Genomic DNA, 19375 nt, shown 5'->3' on the forward strand with positions numbered 1-19375 from the left:
GGGGTTGACGAGTCTGCCCTCCTCAGGCCTACTCTTGTCCCCAGGGGTGATAGATGTCGGATGTATGATCCTTTGTCATCCTACATTTATTACCTCTGGGCCCCCCCCACACCACACTATGTAGGATGTTAGCCAACTAAGGGGTAAGTTCTACAGTGGTAGAATAGGCCAGTTGAGTAATGATCAACACAAGCCTGTCTCAAGAGAGAAGGCTCCCCCTCCATAGATAACATAGTGTTTACACATATGTTACACAGACACACCCACTTGACATCACTCTACGTATGAATGGATAAGAAATGATATGAATGAAAAGATGATAAGGACTATTTATCCCAGAGAAACGAAAAGTAATGAAATATAATGATTGAAGAGCTATTTCCCCTTAGCCTTCTTTGATGTTGCACGTTTTGCTGCTGCTGCCTTGCGTTTTTCGGCTGCACACTTGCGCTTTTCTTCAGCGGCTGTTGAAAACAACAATGTCAGAAAGAATCTATATCAAGGTAATGAATGAATGATCAAACAATTCAAAACCCTTGACTTACAAGGTTTCAGCGTGATCTCATCTTCAGCAGCCTTCTGTTTCTCGGTAGCAGCTTTGCATTTGTTTGACTTCCCAGGTTTAACAGTTGTAACATCTTTACTTGGTGACATTGGTATCTTAAATTTAATCTTGATGGGAGGATTAACTTGGTTGCCAACAATTTCAGAATCTGATACCTCAAGACCATTTGGAGAATGAATATCTTCAGTATCACTTTCCTTTTCTTTGAGAGCAGGCAGGCCACCACCAAATGGCATTTCCTTGCTAGGCATTGAAAAAGATACCTTGTGTTGTTGGCCTGGAAACTTCTTCATTAGGCCAAGAATCGAGAATTCAATGTGAGACCTTTCGTGATCGAAAGGCATGCGTGAGTAGCATACCCGGGAGGTGTGACGGTCGCATCCTGCCAAGAGTGTCACATCTTGCTCGATTAGTTGTGCGAAACCACCATTTCTGAGCTCGTCATAAAGCCATACTCCCATTATACCCTCTACTGAACGCGCCACTTTACACCAATAATGTGCACCTGCCCAAAATCCCCGGGTAACTATGTGATATTCCACTTTGCCAATTGGAAATTTGGCTGGCCAATTGGTATGATCCATGAAATTGCTACGCTCTGCCGCATCTAATTCTACAACTCCATCTAAGTGAAAATATAAGTGGAGAGGCACCACTGTAGCGTCTGTGAGATCCAGTTTGATATACTTATACATCATACCAACCTCCTCGCCTGGTTTGGGTTGTGGCCCATCTAATGGATGACATTGGCAACAAATACGGCCGCTTTGATAAACAAGACCATTGGTGGCCCATCTGGCTAACAATAGGGAGGTGTCTTCATATCCAAGTGCAGAATCTCTAAACAATGACGTGGTTACATGTAGAGTAGTCCTAGAATCGTCAGTGACTTTCGCAAGATGTTCATTGTCATGACTACATACTTCCCTCTTAATGACTGGAATCGAAAAGAGAGGAGCAAGGGATGGTCTGGAGGGTGTGTGATCCTGGAATAGCCGGTGCATAAACCCGTCAGCAGAGGCATGTTGATCTAATTTGAATGCTGCTTTGGCAAAATCCTCCATGTCTAGGATTGCTTGATGCAAAAGAGTCTGACCTCGTGATAGGACATATCTGATACTTTGTTGATTGAGTTCCGTGTCGCAACGTTTGGTGAAATGTTGCATTAATACCGCGAATAAGTTGGAACCGTTGACTGTTCAAAATTGACCCCATAAAGGGCCAAACATAGCATAAAGGCATTCAAGGGTTGACGATTGCCAGCATCGGTTCGTGGTACCTTTAGTAACACCTTTTGTATAAGACCAATAAGTTGTTAATGAATGTCGAATGATATTTTGTGATCCCTTTGGGCGACCAGGTCCTTGATGGGGTTTACTGACTTTTCTTCTTTTTGAACCAGTTTTAGCATTGTCAAGGAGTTCCTCTGTTGTATTGGGTGCACGCCCGTCATTGGGTTGGTATTTGCGTTTGGTTGGTCTGGCCATACCCATTGTTTCAACCACATCTTCCCAATTTTTGTTAGACGTGCCGTAAGCAATTGAAACACCCTTTCTCCCCGCCCGATAATCTTGCTCGAGACTTTGAGAAAAAGCTAACAACTGAACCATACCTTCAATGAATCCACATTTGCCCTCACTGTATCAAAAGGTGGAATTATAATTATTAGAAATCATCAAATTGAAAAGATATGAAGATATGAGTATATACCAGAGCATATAATAGACGTGGTGCATTGACTCCTGCGCGTTTGTAGTTGCTGGTAGATCATCTTGACGTCGCGGTTTCCTCTTCTTGCCACACTTTCCTTTAGATTGAGAGTCCTTCGCATCATCTTCTTCTCCATCCAAGGGAGGATCATCATGTTCCATACGTTTCCGAGCGGGGAAAAGCATAGCTTGAGTGTCGGCCGTTGACCACCAGTGAATCCATCTCTTCCCATTTGGAAAAAGCCGGCTCAACTCATCAAATCTTGAGTCAAGGTCTTTACCTGGTTCATCTGGTAAAAGCAAAGCTTTACATTTAGATACCCAAAGTCCCTAAACATAACAAAACATCTTCATTAGTATTAGTATGATTATATTACAATGATATAGGAACGTTTGGAAAGGGAAAGGAAGTAACCTGTAAATGTGGCTTGACTATTGAGCTATTCTTCTTCATCCGAGTTATTGACTGAGGAAAAAGTTGCTCGCAACCGTGTAGCTTAGACAGTGCAATATTGCGATTGTAGACGTTGAAGACTTCCATGTAAGCGTCTATGAAGCCCACTTTTTGAGCTTGTGAAAAGTCAACAACTTGTTCACATAAAAGTCCCTTGTCTTTCTCAGATAGTGAAGATTGTTGTATTTGTCGTAATAAAGTGATAAAATGGGACTTGTAGTGACTGCTGCTAAGTTTGTGGAGCCAAGTAAGCAGGACAGGAACCCATCTTTTGATTTTGTTGTTGTACATTGATGTCGTCAATAGGTAGCCGTTTTCAAAAAATCAATAGGTCACGCCGGAGAGAAGGCCCCCAGTGTAAGGTTCTGGTTTCTTTTTATCCTGATAAACCAGAACCTCTGCAATCCACTCAGTCTGCAAAGACAAGTGAGTGTCTTCGGGCATGAGGGAAACTGACACTATTCGCATGCCCTGCCTGTGAGATAAATGTCAACATATCAGGAACACTCGGTATCAGTTCACAAGTATAAATCTCACAACTATAAATGAAAGTATTAACGAAGAGAAGCCTTACCTTGCCCAATGTATAATAGATAAAAGCCATTTATCTCCCCCTTCTGGGCCCTTTTTATTGTTCATCAAACCATTGTTTACTAGGACATCTCGACGCAAGTATCCTAGACGGTTGGTGTGTCCAAATGAGGGATGTATATCTGCAACTGACTTGATGGGTTCTGTCCCAGTGTGTGCATGGCCCACCTGATTCCAAGGGTTAATATGTGATAGATATGATTTGAGGATATTTGGACAAAAATAGTGCGTACCTTTAAAGCCCAAGGTCCTTTCTTGGGCTCACAAAGAATTCGCTCTTTTAGCTTATCTTTGGACAGAGGGTCCGCTTTCTTCGAGTCTGGCCATGCATGTTGGTGAATGCCTTGATGACCCAAGACAGACCAAGTAGCAGTAGACTCAGGGTCCTCCAGATCAACTTCTGTATTGACTCAACATTGGGCGTGACATTCAATGTGTACCTGATATCCATCACATCCAGATATAGAGCATGGCCTGTTTGCATAGATAGAATATATTAGAATGTTAGACCTCTATTAATGATTAATAGAGCTTACTTACTTATCTACAGTTTCAGCAAGCTTTTTGGGGTTGGTGGGCGGGGGCACTTGAAGTTCGCAGTCAGAATTGGAGCATTTGATAACTCCAATACAGTAGTACCGTCGTATGATCCACTTCTCATTAGCGGATGACTCGGTTTGCATGGTATGAGACCATCCAATATGGCGAAAATTGGTGATTTGGTCTTCAGGCTGCTTGACAAATACCGTTTGTCCATTGAGATAAAGGGGAAAGCTTTGTTCATCGAGTATGCAACCATGGTCGATGAAGGTGACATATTGCGATTTATCAATAGGTAAACAGAGTTGTGGTTGTGACTGGATTGGAACCTCCGATTCATCGACTATTGGACTGGACACATTGCTTCCGTCATGCTCAGATTGAGACCTTTCTGAGCATGAGTTGAGCAATTGCCCTGCTGAGTATGAATCAGACATTGGAAAAGAAATTGATTGAAAGAAATAGAATAAGATGATGGAAAATTATTAATGTTTATTGAGACAATGTAATACCTTGAGTAAATGAAGGAATAGGTATTGAAGTGTTATTGTTCGAGATAATCTCGTTCGAAACTTGTTCTGGAGTGTTTCCAGCGGCACATGATGGGCCATGACCCATTCTAGCATGTGAGGAGGTTCTGGCAGCTCGGTAAGGTTTCTTTGAGGTTTGATTGAGTTCGGATGGAGGTATAATCGTCAATCTTTTTGTTAGATTTTGTCCAATCCTCCACTTGGATATGTGGGAAAGGTTTTTGGATCAGGTAAATCATCTGATCCAATGGCATGCATTCAGGTAAAAACATCTGGTCGTATTCCCCTTTGGCCAAAGTTGTGTACACCAATATATATATCGGGATATATATCGGTTGGTGTGATTTGTGTATAAACGCTTTCAGCGTGAAATTCAAAGTATGACCCCCGAAGTGGTAATATTACACTGGGTCTAATTACACCAATCTACTTGGTGTGATGTTCCCGGTGTAAATTTGATGGCCGGGTATCACTCTGTCACTACACCAGATTGCAAATTTACCGCTGAGTTTAGAAAATTAAAAACACATAGAAAATTATACACAAGGCAGAAGGGGCCAAAAAAATATGGAAAAATATGGGTTGCATTCCCCTGTGTGTGCCCATCATTTTGCATATTTTTAAAGATTTTTACAGCAGCAGTGTATATCAGGTCAGAAACTTGGTTTATGTCCAAAACTGGCAGTCATGGAGGCATAACCTTGTGAGACCAATAAAATTGTCAACTTTGTGTCAACATCTGGAATGTCTGCCCATTCTGAAAGCTGCATGTTTAACTTACCAGATACACATTAGAATGAGTGGTGTGTGTCCAAAAATGAAGAAGGTACAGCAATCACCATCCTCAACAGTAAAGCTAGAAAAGCTTATAAATCTGTTCCACAAGGGTTTTAGCATCCAAATGGAAACTGTAGATCCAGTATGTGGCTTTCATAATGCACAACTGCCAGTTTGATTGAAAGAAAATTGTTGTATTTGTGATTGTTGAAAAGTTTCTGCCCAAGCCCGGGTAGTTTTGGACAAGATTTGAGTTTCTGACCAAATACACCCCAAAATCATTTTTCTATGTCAAATCTTCAAAACTCAAGGTAAAAATATGTAAAAATATGCAAAATGATGGGCAATCAAAGACTGATTCAACCATATTTTCTTTAAATTTTTCCTACCTCTCATGCATTTCTGAGAATTTTCTACATCTTGACTTTTCTAAACTCCATGGTATATTATTGATTTGGTGTAGTGTGTGTAAAACTTTTCGGTGCAAAATTCAATATTCCCCCGGGTACAAGATTTTTGCACTGACATATTTTACACCACCTCTCTCTGTGTAAAAATGTCAGTGCAAAATTAAAAGTCACGTGCGGGTCCAAGACTTTTGCACTGACTTCTTTACACAGAGACTTTTTACACGGAATGTAAAAAAATCAAATATGTGTAAAATTATAATTGAACCCAATGCATTTTGAATTTTACACAGTCAAGGTTTTACACCAAGTGAGTCTGTGTAAACCGCCCTGTGTAAAATTCTCCTACCCGATACACAATTCCATTCAATTTGAAATCTCCCAGCCTTCCATGGACAACATCAATGAAACGGATCAATCCAACGGAATGGTCCTTTGCACCTGCTTTCACTGTATCAAAGTTAAGCATACCAGTCCAAATGGCAACAAAGTGAACGGTATTTGGCTTCATCCAGCAACCCGCCGAAAACACAGGTCAAGACTTAGCGACAACACGGAAGGTACTTCAAGTCTCATTGCACTGGCCAAAGATTTTTCCAACAAGGCCCAAATCACCAATGTCAATCCAACAGATGTCAGCTCTGAAGAGGATGATGATACCTCCTCTAAGAATCCTAAACAACTCAAACTTATCTGTAAGATCCACCAAATCCTCCCTGTTCTTGGACTTAGCTGACAAGAACATTTTTTGAACTTTAGATCTTGTCATGTATTGCATAGGTTGGCTATACCTGGAATGTTGAATAAGCCGTGTAAACTACCAAAAAGCAAGGGACTACATTATGGGTATTGCTCAAATGTGTACTCAAATCAATCCGCAAGAAGGCTGGACTTCATTTGTTCCAAAAGATGTACGGACAATCACATATTGTTTGAATCTTGAAGCCGAACTGGAGTGATTTGTCTGTTGCTCTGTGTGCTATTCTCTTTACGAGCCGGAAGTTGCACCACCTGAATGCGGCTATCAAGAATTGTCAACTACAAAAGTCTGTGGAGCCGATCTGTTCTCTAAAATCATCATACCTGAACTTCCGGCTGTAACTCGTGTATCTGAGAAACGACCCTGTCAACCTATGAAAGCTGATTTCACTACATTAAATCAATAATTTACCGTGGAGTTTAGAAAAGTAAAAATGTAGAAAATTTTCAGCAATGCGTGAGAGGTTAGAAAAATTTGATGAAATTATGGTTTAATTGCCTGTGGTGTCCCATCATTCTTCACATTTTTTCTTATTTTTACCTGCAGTTTTGAAGATGTTGCAAAGAAAAATGATTTGGGGTATATCTTGTCAGAAACTCAGATTATGTCCAAAACTACCAAGGCTTGGGCAGAAACTTTTGAGCACTCACAAATACAACAATTTTCCTGCCATAAATTTGGCAGTTGCAAATTATGAAAGCCACACACTGGGTCTAAAGTTTTGATTTGAATGCTAAAACCATTACAGCAATGTTTTATAAGCTTTTCTAGCTTTGCTGATGAGGACCGTGATTGCCGCGCTTTCTGTGTTGTTGGACACACACCACTCATTACAATTTGTATGTGGTAGAATAAACATGTAGCATTCAAAATGTGGAGACATTACAGATTTTGATGCACATTTGACAATTATGTTGCTCCCACAAGGTTAATGCCTCAATGACTGCCAGTTTTGGACATAAACTGAGTTTCTGACCTGATATACACTGCTGCCCTAAAAATCTGAAAAAATATGCAAAATGATGGGCACACATGGGGGGATGCATCCCTTATTTTTCCACATTTTTCTGACCCCTTCCACCTTGTGTATGATTTTCTATGTTTTCTTAATTTCCTAAACTCAGCGGTAAATTTTCAATCTGGCGTAGTGTTTCAAGAAACCTATCTCAACATTTATTATTCAAGACTTCCAAGAATGGCTCACTTGGTTCTTGTCAATACGTTATGTTGAAAGCTCAATTGACAATTGGATGGAAGAATGTAACTCAAAAGATGACAATGAGATAACTGATTACATAGGAAGTCCAGCGTGGAAAAACTTATTCCTGGGCTGTCAAACATCTGCATCGGCCTCCACTTTGCAACCACCTCTACACCTTGCATTCTCTCTCTTTGTTGATTGGTTCAACCCTCTTGGCAACAAAACCTCGGGAAGACAGGTATCAATTGGAGTCTTTGGAATGCAATGTTTAAATCTACCGCCTCAATCTTGTCATCAAATGAGGCACACGTCTCTAGCCGGAATGGTTCCAGTGCCTAATCAGCCCAACATGACTACAATTGTACATGTAATGCATCCATCAATCAATCAAATGCTACTTTTGAACTGTGGTGTGTTGGTCAAAACTCATTGATATCGCGAAGGTCACAAGGTTGTCATTCAATTGTCAAATTCAAGCGGTGACATAGTGGGAAATCATAAAGTAGCCGGTTTCACATCACATTCAGGGACACGCTTCTGTGGGTGGTGCAATTGCGAGAAAATCAACATACCAAAGATGATCCTGGGTTGTAAGCGAAACCAAAGAGAGACATTGGAAGCGGCTCACGACTGGAAAAACAGCCAAAACCTAGACAAAAGAAAAAAGAAAGTTATAGCCACTGGGGTTTGATGGTCCAAATTGAATCTATTGCCGTACTGGGATCCGGTCAAGGATGTTGTGCTAGGAATTATGCCCTGTTGGTTGGAGGGAGTCTTGGCTAATCATTTCCGCTATAGATGGAAGATTGAAGTGGATAACAAGGAGGGTGAAGGTTGGCTTGACGGTGAAATGAAGAAGGCTGTTCTGCAAAACTTGCAAGAAGTCAAGACACCTCCAGGTGTGACAAGGATTCCTACTGGGCTTGGAACCGCAGCAAACGGAAAACTCAAAGCAAGTGGATGGCATTCTTTGTTTGCCACTCACCTGCCACTTGCAGCTGTCGACCTCTTTGTTGGCGATTATGAGGCATTTGTTGAAGGTCGAGGTGATTCATTTCTTCACAACTTACTTATGAATTTTGTGGCTCTAGTAGAGGCAACACACATTGTTACATCAAGGAAGGTTAGAAAAGGAGATCCAGAGAAATTCAAAAAAGCTTACTTTCAATATACAATCACAACAAATGATATTGATGGAGATTGAGTAATCAAACCGAATCATCATTATGCCATTTATATGCCATTTCAAATGGCTCGGTGGGGTCCTCTAATGGCGGTGTCCAAATTTTCAGGTGAATGGCTATGTGGTTTTTTGCAAAAGATCAAGACCAACGGAAAAGTTGGTGAGTACATCATACATTCAAACAATATTCTTTGAAAAGTTTTCATAACTGATTTGACTTCTTTGATCCTTAAAGGAGATGGGGCAGACAATTATGCAACGGTTTTGTCATCAACAACGCCTGCTGTGCAAAGCACCGCCTAAGGAACATATTCCTACAAATTTTTTTCAGAGAAATATTGGCCAACTCTTTGAAATGGACAATACAACTTACGAATCATTGCTGGCATACTATCAAAGTCAGGATACATCGTGGACCAACTATCAAAAGCTACCTCACCCTAAATCAGCGCGTATCCTGCCTGCTTATGCTCACAAAGTCGTTGGTTTGATCAGCCAGTCTGGGATGTGGTACAGCAAGAAGGGCACTTCCAACATGGTCAAGGTGGAACATAACGATAAGGTTTCTTGGGGTGTTGTGCTGCACATTTTCGAATTGTTTGAATCAAAAGATAGGATTGTGATGGTGAGATGGCTGAAAAAGAAGGTCAATCCGCTCCTTGATCCAATCATGGATTGGTTGGGGTGGGTTCACCTGGTTTGCACGGTGAAGACCGATTTTGTTTCAGCATCACAAATCCTATGCACACTCTTTCACCGGGCGCTACCTGCTTGGAGTCTGGGTTCACAGAGCCCTAGCTTACTCCTTATTGACTTCAACCCTGGGGACTACAACTCAATGGCAAATGAAGACATGGACAACGTTTATATGGCTAATGCAGAGGATCAAATGGATATTGACTGAGGTCAATTTTTACAAATTTTTGTCCTCTTACTTCTTTTTTTTGTTACCTGTATGACAACTCTCATTTGTAATCGTTTCAAATGTCTTATGACTCGTGCTTCAATGACACAAAGAAATCCTCTTCAATCAAAAATCAAACACATTGGCTGTTCTGAATACCGGGGTGACATGGGGAAGATGAGAGTGACATAAACAACCAAGACTGATCATAAAACTAAAACTAAAAACAACTGAGATGAATCAAAGTAGAAAACTAAAAACAAACTAAAAACAACTACAAATCATTCCACTTATCCCATCGTCAAGCTCGGGTGTCGTCCTCAGCTTCTTCCATATTGTCATCATCAAGCCAAAGGTTGCCTGTGCCCTTTGGCTTCTCATGTGTTTTATTACTTTGGGCCGGTTGATTACCTTTGCCTTTTTTTCAAACCCCCTCTTCTTTGTCTTCAAGCTCTGTTTCATCTTCATCCTCCTCAAAGTCTTCCTTGTTATTGTCCTCCTCATCCTCATCCTCCTCCTCCTCATCATCAGTGACATCCACATCGATAATTTCATCTTCATCTTCATCATCTGTCTCGTCCTCATCATCTGTACCTCCTCCAGCAGTTAAGAAATCCAAATTGTAGCCCTGAGCACAGCTATCCCAATTCTTTTTGGTGAAAGCTTTGTCCTTCAGGTGTTCGTCGGGGTGAGCTTTACCTAGTAGTGAGAGCTCTACCCCCGGCAAAAAGCAAAAATTGTCAATGTCAGCCATGTGACTCCTCTGGGAAATTGACAACGTATTGTAGAACAAGTTGAAATCGTAAAAGTCAAATGGAAGGCCTTTTGGAGCCTTTTTGAAAATTGAATCCTTTGGTTTGGTAGGTCGGAGACGGCGGCGTATTTTAGTTTTTGTGCGACCCGCGATTTCTGAGGAGATCTTAATATGTCCGTCTAGTCTTTGCATGAAGATTCCGGCCTTCTCTGATCAATACACTGGTGTCTTAACAATGTAAGCGTTCCTTTTTTCACAGAGCTTGTCATCGCTGTGCGCCTCAATCCAACCAAGAACTTTAATTTAAAATGATGATATACATGGTTTGGATATATAATTTTAAACTAGCATATCAGAGGCGGGCCGCCGCTATCAAAGACTCAAAGTAGGAAAGACTTGTCAATAATAAGTTACCTAACAGTCTCTCTCATTTTGATAGATGCTCATAATCCTGTCATCAAATATGGTACCTTTTTGATCCCTGTGTCGCAAGGATGTATTTCAAACCTTGTTTTGTACAACACTCTCAAATATTGTACTACATGTTGAATTTACATTTTTGATTCCAAGTTTTTCAAAAACTAATTAATGGAAGAACCAAAAAATCAGTTGACTTATTCCAGGGAAACAAAAAAATTGGTTAAAAGAACTGTACATTTCTTTTCTGCTCCAAACCAAACCTCAGACAAAGCACAGCCTGATGCATAATTGATGACTTTGGAGAAAAAAAAACGTGGAGTTTTCAAAAAAAAACCCCTTGAGTTTTTTCAAAAAGTGACTGAGTTTTTCAAAAAGTCACTGAGTTTTTCTTTGAAAACTCGTTGAGTATTTCCAAAAATCAATGAGATTTTTTGAAAAAAGTTGTACGAAATTGGTGCATCAAATCACCGGATTGATTGATCAATATCAAAACTGGGCTTCGTGACCGTTCAATATCACATCTCCACCTCACCGCATAATCAACCATGTATCCTGATCCACTCGATGTCTTCACTCAGTCAGTCAAATTATGAAGGAAACATTGATAAATCACCTGGAGGTCCAGGAGGCCTGAAATCTTGAGGGTAGAGGGTCTGAATGAGGAACTTAGTACCACACTTCTAGTTACTGCCAAAACTTTCAGAGAATCTCATCGTTTAGTAGGAAGTGGATCAAACACCTTTCAACCCTGTGTGAAAAGGTTATAACAGATTTTTTTCAAGCAGATCAATCCTTGTATCTAAGGTTCTTTCTGGTTCTTTCTACATAGGTCTTTCAGTGAGATCGAAACAAAACGATTTGGTGATTTTTCTTTTAAACACGAGGTATTGGGTGGCCCGCCACCCATAGGAATATAGCATCTTAGCAGTGCTCTATTCCTCAACGAGTATTTCTTTATCTTGCTGTGACATTTCATTACTGACATTGCCTATGCTACTATACATGTGGTAGTATTACACTAGAATTCTACATTCATTAGGCCAGATTAGTACTACATATTGCTCTCTCATGTACTGTGTATCCTCTTCTCATGCATTTCTTTTACTCCTCAGACCGGTCGTTCGACTTCTCTCACAAAATCAAGCTATGTAGCTTACCTTCACTTGCCACATAGCCGAATTCACACCACAGCTGAAGAGTTCTCCCATCAATGTTACCTCACTTCCAATAGCAATCCAGTCCTCGTCCAGATTGTCCGGTCTCCGTATCCAATATTCCATTTCAAACTCTGTATAGCCAAACACCTGCAGATATACATTAGCTATATCCATTTCTCTTTGATTAGTAGCAGCCACTCACCTCGTTATCGTACTCCCGATGGGTAACTATCGCAATTAACCATTCATCTACGTCCTTGTCCCCTCTTCTTTCACAACTGCGTACTACGCCTAGCGCAGATATGAACACTTTTCCTTGACACTCCAATATGGCAGTATCCTTATTGATGACATTATTCCTTTGCGGCATGATCCATAATTCCGTTGTTTGAGTTTTCTTTTTGATTAATAGAGATCCATTGACACTATAGGCATGCTCCGCTGTCAGCTCGGAAGAAGCATGTTTGTCAACTACTATGAGCCTGTCTGTGTGGTTGATATGGAGGTTGTTCAAGGCGGCGGCGTTGAATCTTTGACGGTACTCGTAGTCATTTCCTGTAACCTACATATCACAGTTAATCGTAAGGAAGCACATCACTGTCAGGGGCTACGTACCTTTTTGCCAAGGGTCACAGTACCTTCCCACGTTACAGGCAATCGCTTGTACCGAAAGATATCCATGTTTGGGGGTTTTGGCGTCAGAATTAAATATGAGTGCTTGAGTCAGCGAATCCCGCGTTCGTACAGCTAGGATTGTAGGCTTATTGATTTTTTGAAGAAACTGAAGTTAGGTAAGAAGCAGTGATTATGGCAACCCCGTCAACTTTTATACATATTGTTTACTTCCTCATTACGACTGGTTAGGAATTTCCTCGCCATCCTAGCCTTCATCTTGAACAAAGCTGCATTTTGTCTTAGCCCGGTTTCTCAGACGTTTAGCCACATGTCATCTTTCGCTCAGCCAAGAGTTTTATCATGAGAATGTCTAGTAGCCACATGTCAAGTCTTCGCTCAGCCAAGAGTTTTATCATGACACTACACCAAATCAATAATATACCATGGAGTTTAGAAAAGTCAAGATGTAGAAAATTCTCAGCAATGCATGAGAGGTAGGAAAAATTTGAAAAAATATGGTTAAATCACTCTGTGAGTTGCTATCATTTTGCATATTTTTACCTTGAGTTTTGAAGATGTTACCTAGAAAAATGATTTTGTGGTGTATTTGGTCAGAAACTCAAATTTTGTCCAAAACTACCCAGGCTTGGGCAGAAACTTTTCAACAATCACAAATACAACAATTTTCTTTCTATCAGACTGGCCGTTGCACATTATGAAAGCCACTTACTGGATCTACAGTTTCCATTTGGATGCTAAAACCCTGGCAGAACAGATTTATAAGCTTTTCTAGCTTTGCTGTTGGGGACAGTGATTGCCGCACCTTTGTCATTTTTGGACACACACTACTCATTCTAATGTGTATCTGGTCAATTAAACACACAGCTTTCAGAATGGGCAGACATTCCAGATGTTGACACAAAATTGACAATTTTATTGGTCTCACAAGGTGAATGCCTCCATGACTGCCAGTTTTGGACATAAACTGAGTTTCTGACCTGATATACACTGCTGCCGTCAAAATATTTAAAAATATGCAAAATGATGGGCACACACAGGGGAATGCAACCCTTATTTTTCCATATTTTTTTGACCCCTTCTGCCTTGTGTACAATTTTCTAAACTCAGCGGTAAATTTGCAATCTGGTGTAGTGTGAGAATGTCGAGCCGGTCCAGCTGCAACATCTTATCCGCACTCGACATAACTGACCTGAAGTCAGACACCTAGATTAGCATCAACAGGCAGAGATATCGTCTGGGCCAGACGCTACTGGTCTTTGTGGTCATCAAATGGCATGTAGCTAAATGCATTACAGACTCAACGTACAAGAAATTACAGATACAAAGCTGAACATTAAACGTTCTGAGGCTTGCATGTACCTCAACACACTGTGTACCTACCTCATAGCTTGATGTGTGACGACACATGTTGTTTGACCACTTTCTTCGGGACCGGGCAAAGAAACAGTGGTATTCTCTGCTGACGTACATCTTCATAAACCAACATACAGTTGTCCATGCGCGAAGACTGGTGTCGGTAAAGCTAGACACACTGTCTCTAAAGTCTGACCTTGGGCTTTGTTGATGGTCATCGCGTAGGCCAAAGTGATCGGGAACTGTAACCTATAAAATGAAATCGGAACTGACTCACTCCCAGGGTGATGAATTCTCATCCTTGGCAGACTCAATAGGTTACCAGCTCTTGGACCGGTGATGATTTGACATTGTAACACGTTATCACAAACTTCAATTATCAAAAGTCGTGTGCCGTTACTTAGTCCCTGCTGCAAATTCAGATTCCTCAACACGACCACAACTGCTCCGATTTTCAATTGTAATCGATGTGCTGGAAAGCCTGCGAAGTTGAAAGAATTCAAGACTTCTGTGCTCACTTGCTCAGCCCAGTCTAGATCCATTTCATCCACTGATTGGTAGTGTTTAACGCGTGACTTCAACTTGTCTAACATAAACTGATTCATTACGTTGACCGTTTTGTCGAGAGGAGTGATTACAGCGCGACTCGAATAATAGACAGCGAGTTGTGCCCAATTTTGCTGGGTTATCAATCCATGAACTTCCGAGTAGAATTTGAACAAAAGAGCCTTATCAAACAAATGAGCAGGTTTGTAATACTTGATTTTGACGTGCTCTAAATCTATCAAAGCAACCGGGTCATGTTGCAGGCTCCCAGAACCCAATCGCAAAAGCCAACTTGCAAAGTCTTCACCACCAGAATTCGTTGTGTCTGTTGTCATTCGCAACCTAAGATCTTTGGTGAGGCGGAACCTCTCCACACATTGCCAAATATAACTATGTTTAATGGACGCACGAACAGCATCTAAGAGACTACCATGAATCGCGACCGGCAAGATTTGTCGGAAATCTCCTGAAAAAAGGACTACCATGCCACCGAAAGGCTCATCGGATGATCACAGATCTCGGAGTGAGCGGTCTACACATTCGACTGCCGACTTGTTCATCATAGAAATCTCGTCCCATACCATGAATTTAGCGCCTGATAACATCAACCTGGTCTGATCGCTCCTGGAAAAACTGCAAGTTGATGTCTCGTTAGGTTTTAATGGGATACCGAGTTTGGAATGTGCCGTTCCACCGTTTAACAACAGTAGTGATGCAATACCTGAAGAAGCAACCGCTACATATGGTATTGCGTTTGCGTTGCAATGGTGAAGACATAGGTTCAACAGAAATGTTTTCCAACAGCCTCCGGGTCCGTCTACATAGAGTAGGCCACCTTCATCGCCCTGTAGCCTTTCTTGGACGTGGTCAAATATAGCTTGCTGCTCCACTGTCAAAGCCTCTAAGTTGGCTTTCATATGACTTCGGCTCGCATCCTGGGTCGTGCCATTCTCATCGTCGTATTTTGTAGGACCACCAATGGCGAACAACAAGTCGGGATTCACAGCTTCTAAACCTACGTCGTGTAGCGTTTTGCCCATGTGTGCCACGATGCTCTCCATTAGCAAAAGGGCGTAGTTGTTTAGTTGCTCAATCGTGGGCTTGATAGTTGGTGACAGGAGTGCCAAAGTAAATTCACAATCGTTGGAGAATTCTTCTATGAAATTGACCCATAATTTCATAGGATTCGCGGGTGGGATATGAACCAAGATCAGGCCAAACAACTCGCGAAGTTGTCTACCAGTTTTGAAACGGGCTGCTTCTGTTAAGCAGGCTTCGATGTGAGTGTCGGACATCAATAGACCGAGTGCATCTGCCGCGGATCTGTAACTCTTGTAAACTTGGCCGTGGATTGTTTGAATGCTATGGAATGATTTTGGTCCTTGTACATGCGTAAGTAGTATTCGCAAGTAGTAGCGTTCTCCATGGCTAGGACCAGCGAAGTGGAGTCGGCTGATGGAGACCGTTTTGTTCACGCGAGGTAACCACTGTTTTTCTTCCTTAGACCACCAGTAATGTTCGGTCATCTCGGTATAAAGTAACGATCTAACACGTCCCTTCGATTTTGGCAGTACAGCATTCATGACACATAGGGCAAAGAATTCCGTGAGTGTCGTGCGCACTGCTCGGCCCGAGTCAATCGCATTAATGAGCTCTTCAGTGTTGTTGAAGTATACAGTATGTGCATTCTCGAGATGTAATGCTAATCGGGTGACGGAGGGCCATCTTCCGGAGAGAACGAACTTAAACAAGCGCCAAACAGCTGGGAGAGATATTCGTTAGTAATCGGTCTTCCAGATTTTTTGACCGAAGAAGCAGCTCACCTTCTGCAGCCGCTAATTCGCGCCCATCAATGAAATCATCTGGTTTGTTTTCCGCTTCAAGCTTTACAACACGACGATCATGTCCTTTACTTATGTATTTAAACAAGTACTTCACTGACTTCATTCCGACAGTGACTTCACAGTTAATATGACAACGGAATTTCAACAATAAGAAGCTGTTGTACGGCACGACGTCACGGTTCGTGTACCGGTAGCCATTCTTCAAGAAGAATCGGCCATCGTCGGGACGTCTGTATGCCGGGTAGGCGTTTTCTGACACTACAGTGGTTTCCGTGAATTCTCGAGGATAACCATATTTGCATTTGGTACCAGTCCAGCACGTTTTGCCAGCGTGACAGGGCCCGTGGAGCATGAATTGAGTCACCAACACATATAGTTGAGGGGAAGTTGCTGAATCGGGAAGTACGGCAGAGACAGTCAGGTCGATTTCTGAGGGAGTTTGCGGCGTAGTTTTCCGATCATTGATTAAGACTGCGTGGTCATGTGGATTGCCACGCTTCTGAAACTCGATTGTGTCAACATTAGATAAATTTTAACCGAGGCGACCCCTTTTGTACACATCTTCATGCATCTCGGCGAGCTTCAAATGGAAAACACGAGCAACCAGGTCTGGCCGGTCGGAAGGGTCTTGACCTGGCAGAAGAGCTTCTAATACTTCTGGCCATTGGGGGTTGGCAGTCATTGTAATAAAGAAGCTGGGAGGCCCGTACCACTGGACCAAGGCCATGGCAGCGTGGAAAAGCTCTTGCATAGCACGAGGGCCGCCAATGAATGTGGATGGTAGGATAATCTTCTTGCCGATCGCAAAGTCGTTGTTGTTCAAAGCGTCGGTGGCGCCTGTGTATAAGTCGGCGCGAATTTTCTTCTGTTTCAACTTAAAGAATTTCATACGGGCGTTCTCGACGCAGACATACATATCGACCAAGTGTTCCTGAAATAGGCGACCACCTCTCAAGATTGGAGAGAAGATACCTTCGCGGCTGAATAAGGTATAGGCAAACCATTCGAGATTTGAAACTTTGCCACTTGGTCCTAAGGCGGTAAAGCAGACAGATAAGTATCGTATTGAAATTACAAAGATTAGGGACCTTACTTCTAGTATTCATGTGTCTGTAATGTTCATCCCAACCGTGGGATCCAAACATAAAGAAGATTGGGTAGCGGAGTGAGAAGTAGTTCGTATTCAACTCCGATATCCTTTGTAATTTACCACTAACCCGCTGCAAAATGATATCGCGATCAAGGGACCCGATGACTCCATCTCCGTCAATAACTGCTGATACCTCATCACAGGTCGGAAAATTATAACGATTCTTATCCCGTCCAGCAATAGGCATCAATTTGATCTTAATAGTTTTGACAGTATTTTCGTTCAGCAGCTGCTCGGCAGACTTGTACGTTTTTGCGAAGGGGTTGTGAGTATACATGAAGGCTTGGAATTGTCGCATGAGTGGAATATCGAGCTTGCCGCCAACGAAAGCACTCCTAGCCGCTCCTTCGTTATCGCCCTCGTCTCCAAACATAAACATTTGGGCGAATTTCTTCTTTACACCGGGTTCAGAGAACAAAGAACCAATGCGGTGAGTCAGTCTTCCACTGATTTTGTAAGTCCAAGATCCACCCTTCCCCGTTACTGTCATGTCTTGCTTTGTACCTGTCGAGGCGAATGACAACGCATTATTATAACGACGGATATTTTTCCTGAAATCCTTCGAAACTGATTATAAAGTTAGTTCATTGAGCAGAGGGATGCAGAGAGGATGTCGACGTACTCCGGTCTTGCTTTGAGAGCAACTTTTGCAGAAATAACGGCGTCATGCGATTTTCAACTCGGTGGGTAGGCAGTTTGACAGCGCCTCGCTGGCAGCAGGTCAAGAAAGACGCCTTATCGGCAGTCTTTGTACCCTTAGGACGCTCAAGCTTCCAATGCAAAGCGCCGCAGTCTTTACATGGGTCGGTGCAGGTCCTGATGTTGAAAGGCATCTCATCCGCGAACCTTGTTAAGATAGAAGACTCAGTATTCTCTTCTGCAGTCCTCGCAGCCGGACCGTTGTTGACCATTGTAGAATAGTTAAAGAGCAAAATGTTGGTTATTAGCAATACGCGCTGGGTGCGTTCAGTGGCTAAAGTCCGGAAGAAGGGTCAGCAGCGCGCTGGAATATGAATGCTTGGTAGAAATGTAGACCTACGCGAGCGAGAAGATAGAGAAATGCACGACGCAAAAAGAAACAAAAAGCTCTTTCAAAGAATAAGAAGAGGAGATGGGTCGAATAAGCCTGAAAGAGTAGTGGTGCGACGAGAAGAAAGAATTAAGAACGAATTTAAAGTAATGGAAGAGTCGATGGGTCAAAGTGAGCGGGAGGAGATGTAATATGATTGACGATATCAAGTGAGTGCGTTAGATGGCTAAGGGTGGAAAAAAGGGTCAGTAACAGACTGGAGAACAAGAGCTGAGTCAAAGCATAAGCGCACCTGAGTTGAAGGACAGTGAAAAGGACAATGCGAAAAGAAATGAAAGACCAATTTAAAGTAATAGGAGCCCGGTTGGGTCAGAGGGCCGGAGAAATGAGGTAAAGAAGTATCGTTAATTAAGTGAGAAGGTGCAATAGGTCAAGTGTGTAGCGGGAGGAATTGTAAACCAGAGCGACGAAGAACTGGTGGGTAGTGAGCACAGGAAGATTTGGTAGCGGGTAGTGGTTTAACGATGAAAGTGGGTTGGGTAATTGGGAGATTGAAATGAAGGGAGCTCGAAGATCGAGAAGTGGATGAGTAGGAGAAGAAGTATTGGGCCATGGCAGGGAGATAATCATAATGCCTTACATGGGTGTGTTCGATGTGGACCCACAATGAAGCAAGGCTCCAAGGGGTCATACCTCGGCGCCTTGCTGGGTGATGGACCAGCTGGAGCGTTAGGAAAGGACGGTGCGGTGTGGTGGCTAACTGGTTAGGCGTGATCTAGTCAGTAAGAATAGAAAGAGTATGGGGCAGTTTGGGACGGGTGCAGCGTCAATTGAGAGACAAGCATGTGTATGCAATGACCGGCG

At 42.2% G+C, this 19375-nt stretch overlaps 4 protein-coding genes across 4 annotated transcripts; 1 reads left to right on the forward strand and 3 right to left on the reverse strand.

Moving 5' to 3' along the window:
- Positions 1–375: 375 nt before the first annotated feature.
- MELLADRAFT_110362 (uncharacterized protein) lies at positions 376–1629 on the reverse strand (the record flags this gene model as incomplete). The annotated part of the gene is made up of 3 exons (XM_007414445.1): positions 376–464; positions 546–720; positions 1270–1629. The coding sequence occupies 3 exons, from the start codon at positions 1627–1629 to the stop codon at positions 376–378; spliced, it is 624 nt and encodes a 207-aa protein (XP_007414507.1).
- Positions 1630–9072: 7443 nt separating this feature from the next.
- Positions 9073–9621, forward strand: MELLADRAFT_66517 (uncharacterized protein; the record flags this gene model as incomplete). Its single annotated transcript, XM_007414433.1, has 1 exon — positions 9073–9621. The coding sequence occupies one exon, from the start codon at positions 9073–9075 to the stop codon at positions 9619–9621; it is 549 nt and encodes a 182-aa protein (XP_007414495.1).
- A 424-nt stretch (positions 9622–10045) lies between these two features.
- On the reverse strand, positions 10046–10567 carry MELLADRAFT_66518 (uncharacterized protein; the record flags this gene model as incomplete). Its single annotated transcript, XM_007414444.1, has 1 exon — positions 10046–10567. The coding sequence occupies one exon, from the start codon at positions 10565–10567 to the stop codon at positions 10046–10048; it is 522 nt and encodes a 173-aa protein (XP_007414506.1).
- A 1216-nt stretch (positions 10568–11783) lies between these two features.
- On the reverse strand, positions 11784–12633 carry MELLADRAFT_110365 (uncharacterized protein; the record flags this gene model as incomplete). The annotated part of the gene is made up of 4 exons (XM_007414443.1): positions 11784–11813; positions 11953–12099; positions 12155–12514; positions 12568–12633. The coding sequence occupies 4 exons, from the start codon at positions 12631–12633 to the stop codon at positions 11784–11786; spliced, it is 603 nt and encodes a 200-aa protein (XP_007414505.1).
- Positions 12634–19375: the final 6742 nt, after the last annotated feature.

This window comes from Melampsora larici-populina (genome assembly GCF_000204055.1).
Source record: "Melampsora larici-populina 98AG31 unplaced genomic scaffold MELLAscaffold_43, whole genome shotgun sequence".
Classification (NCBI taxonomy): Eukaryota; Fungi; Basidiomycota; class Pucciniomycetes; order Pucciniales; family Melampsoraceae; genus Melampsora; species Melampsora laricis-populina.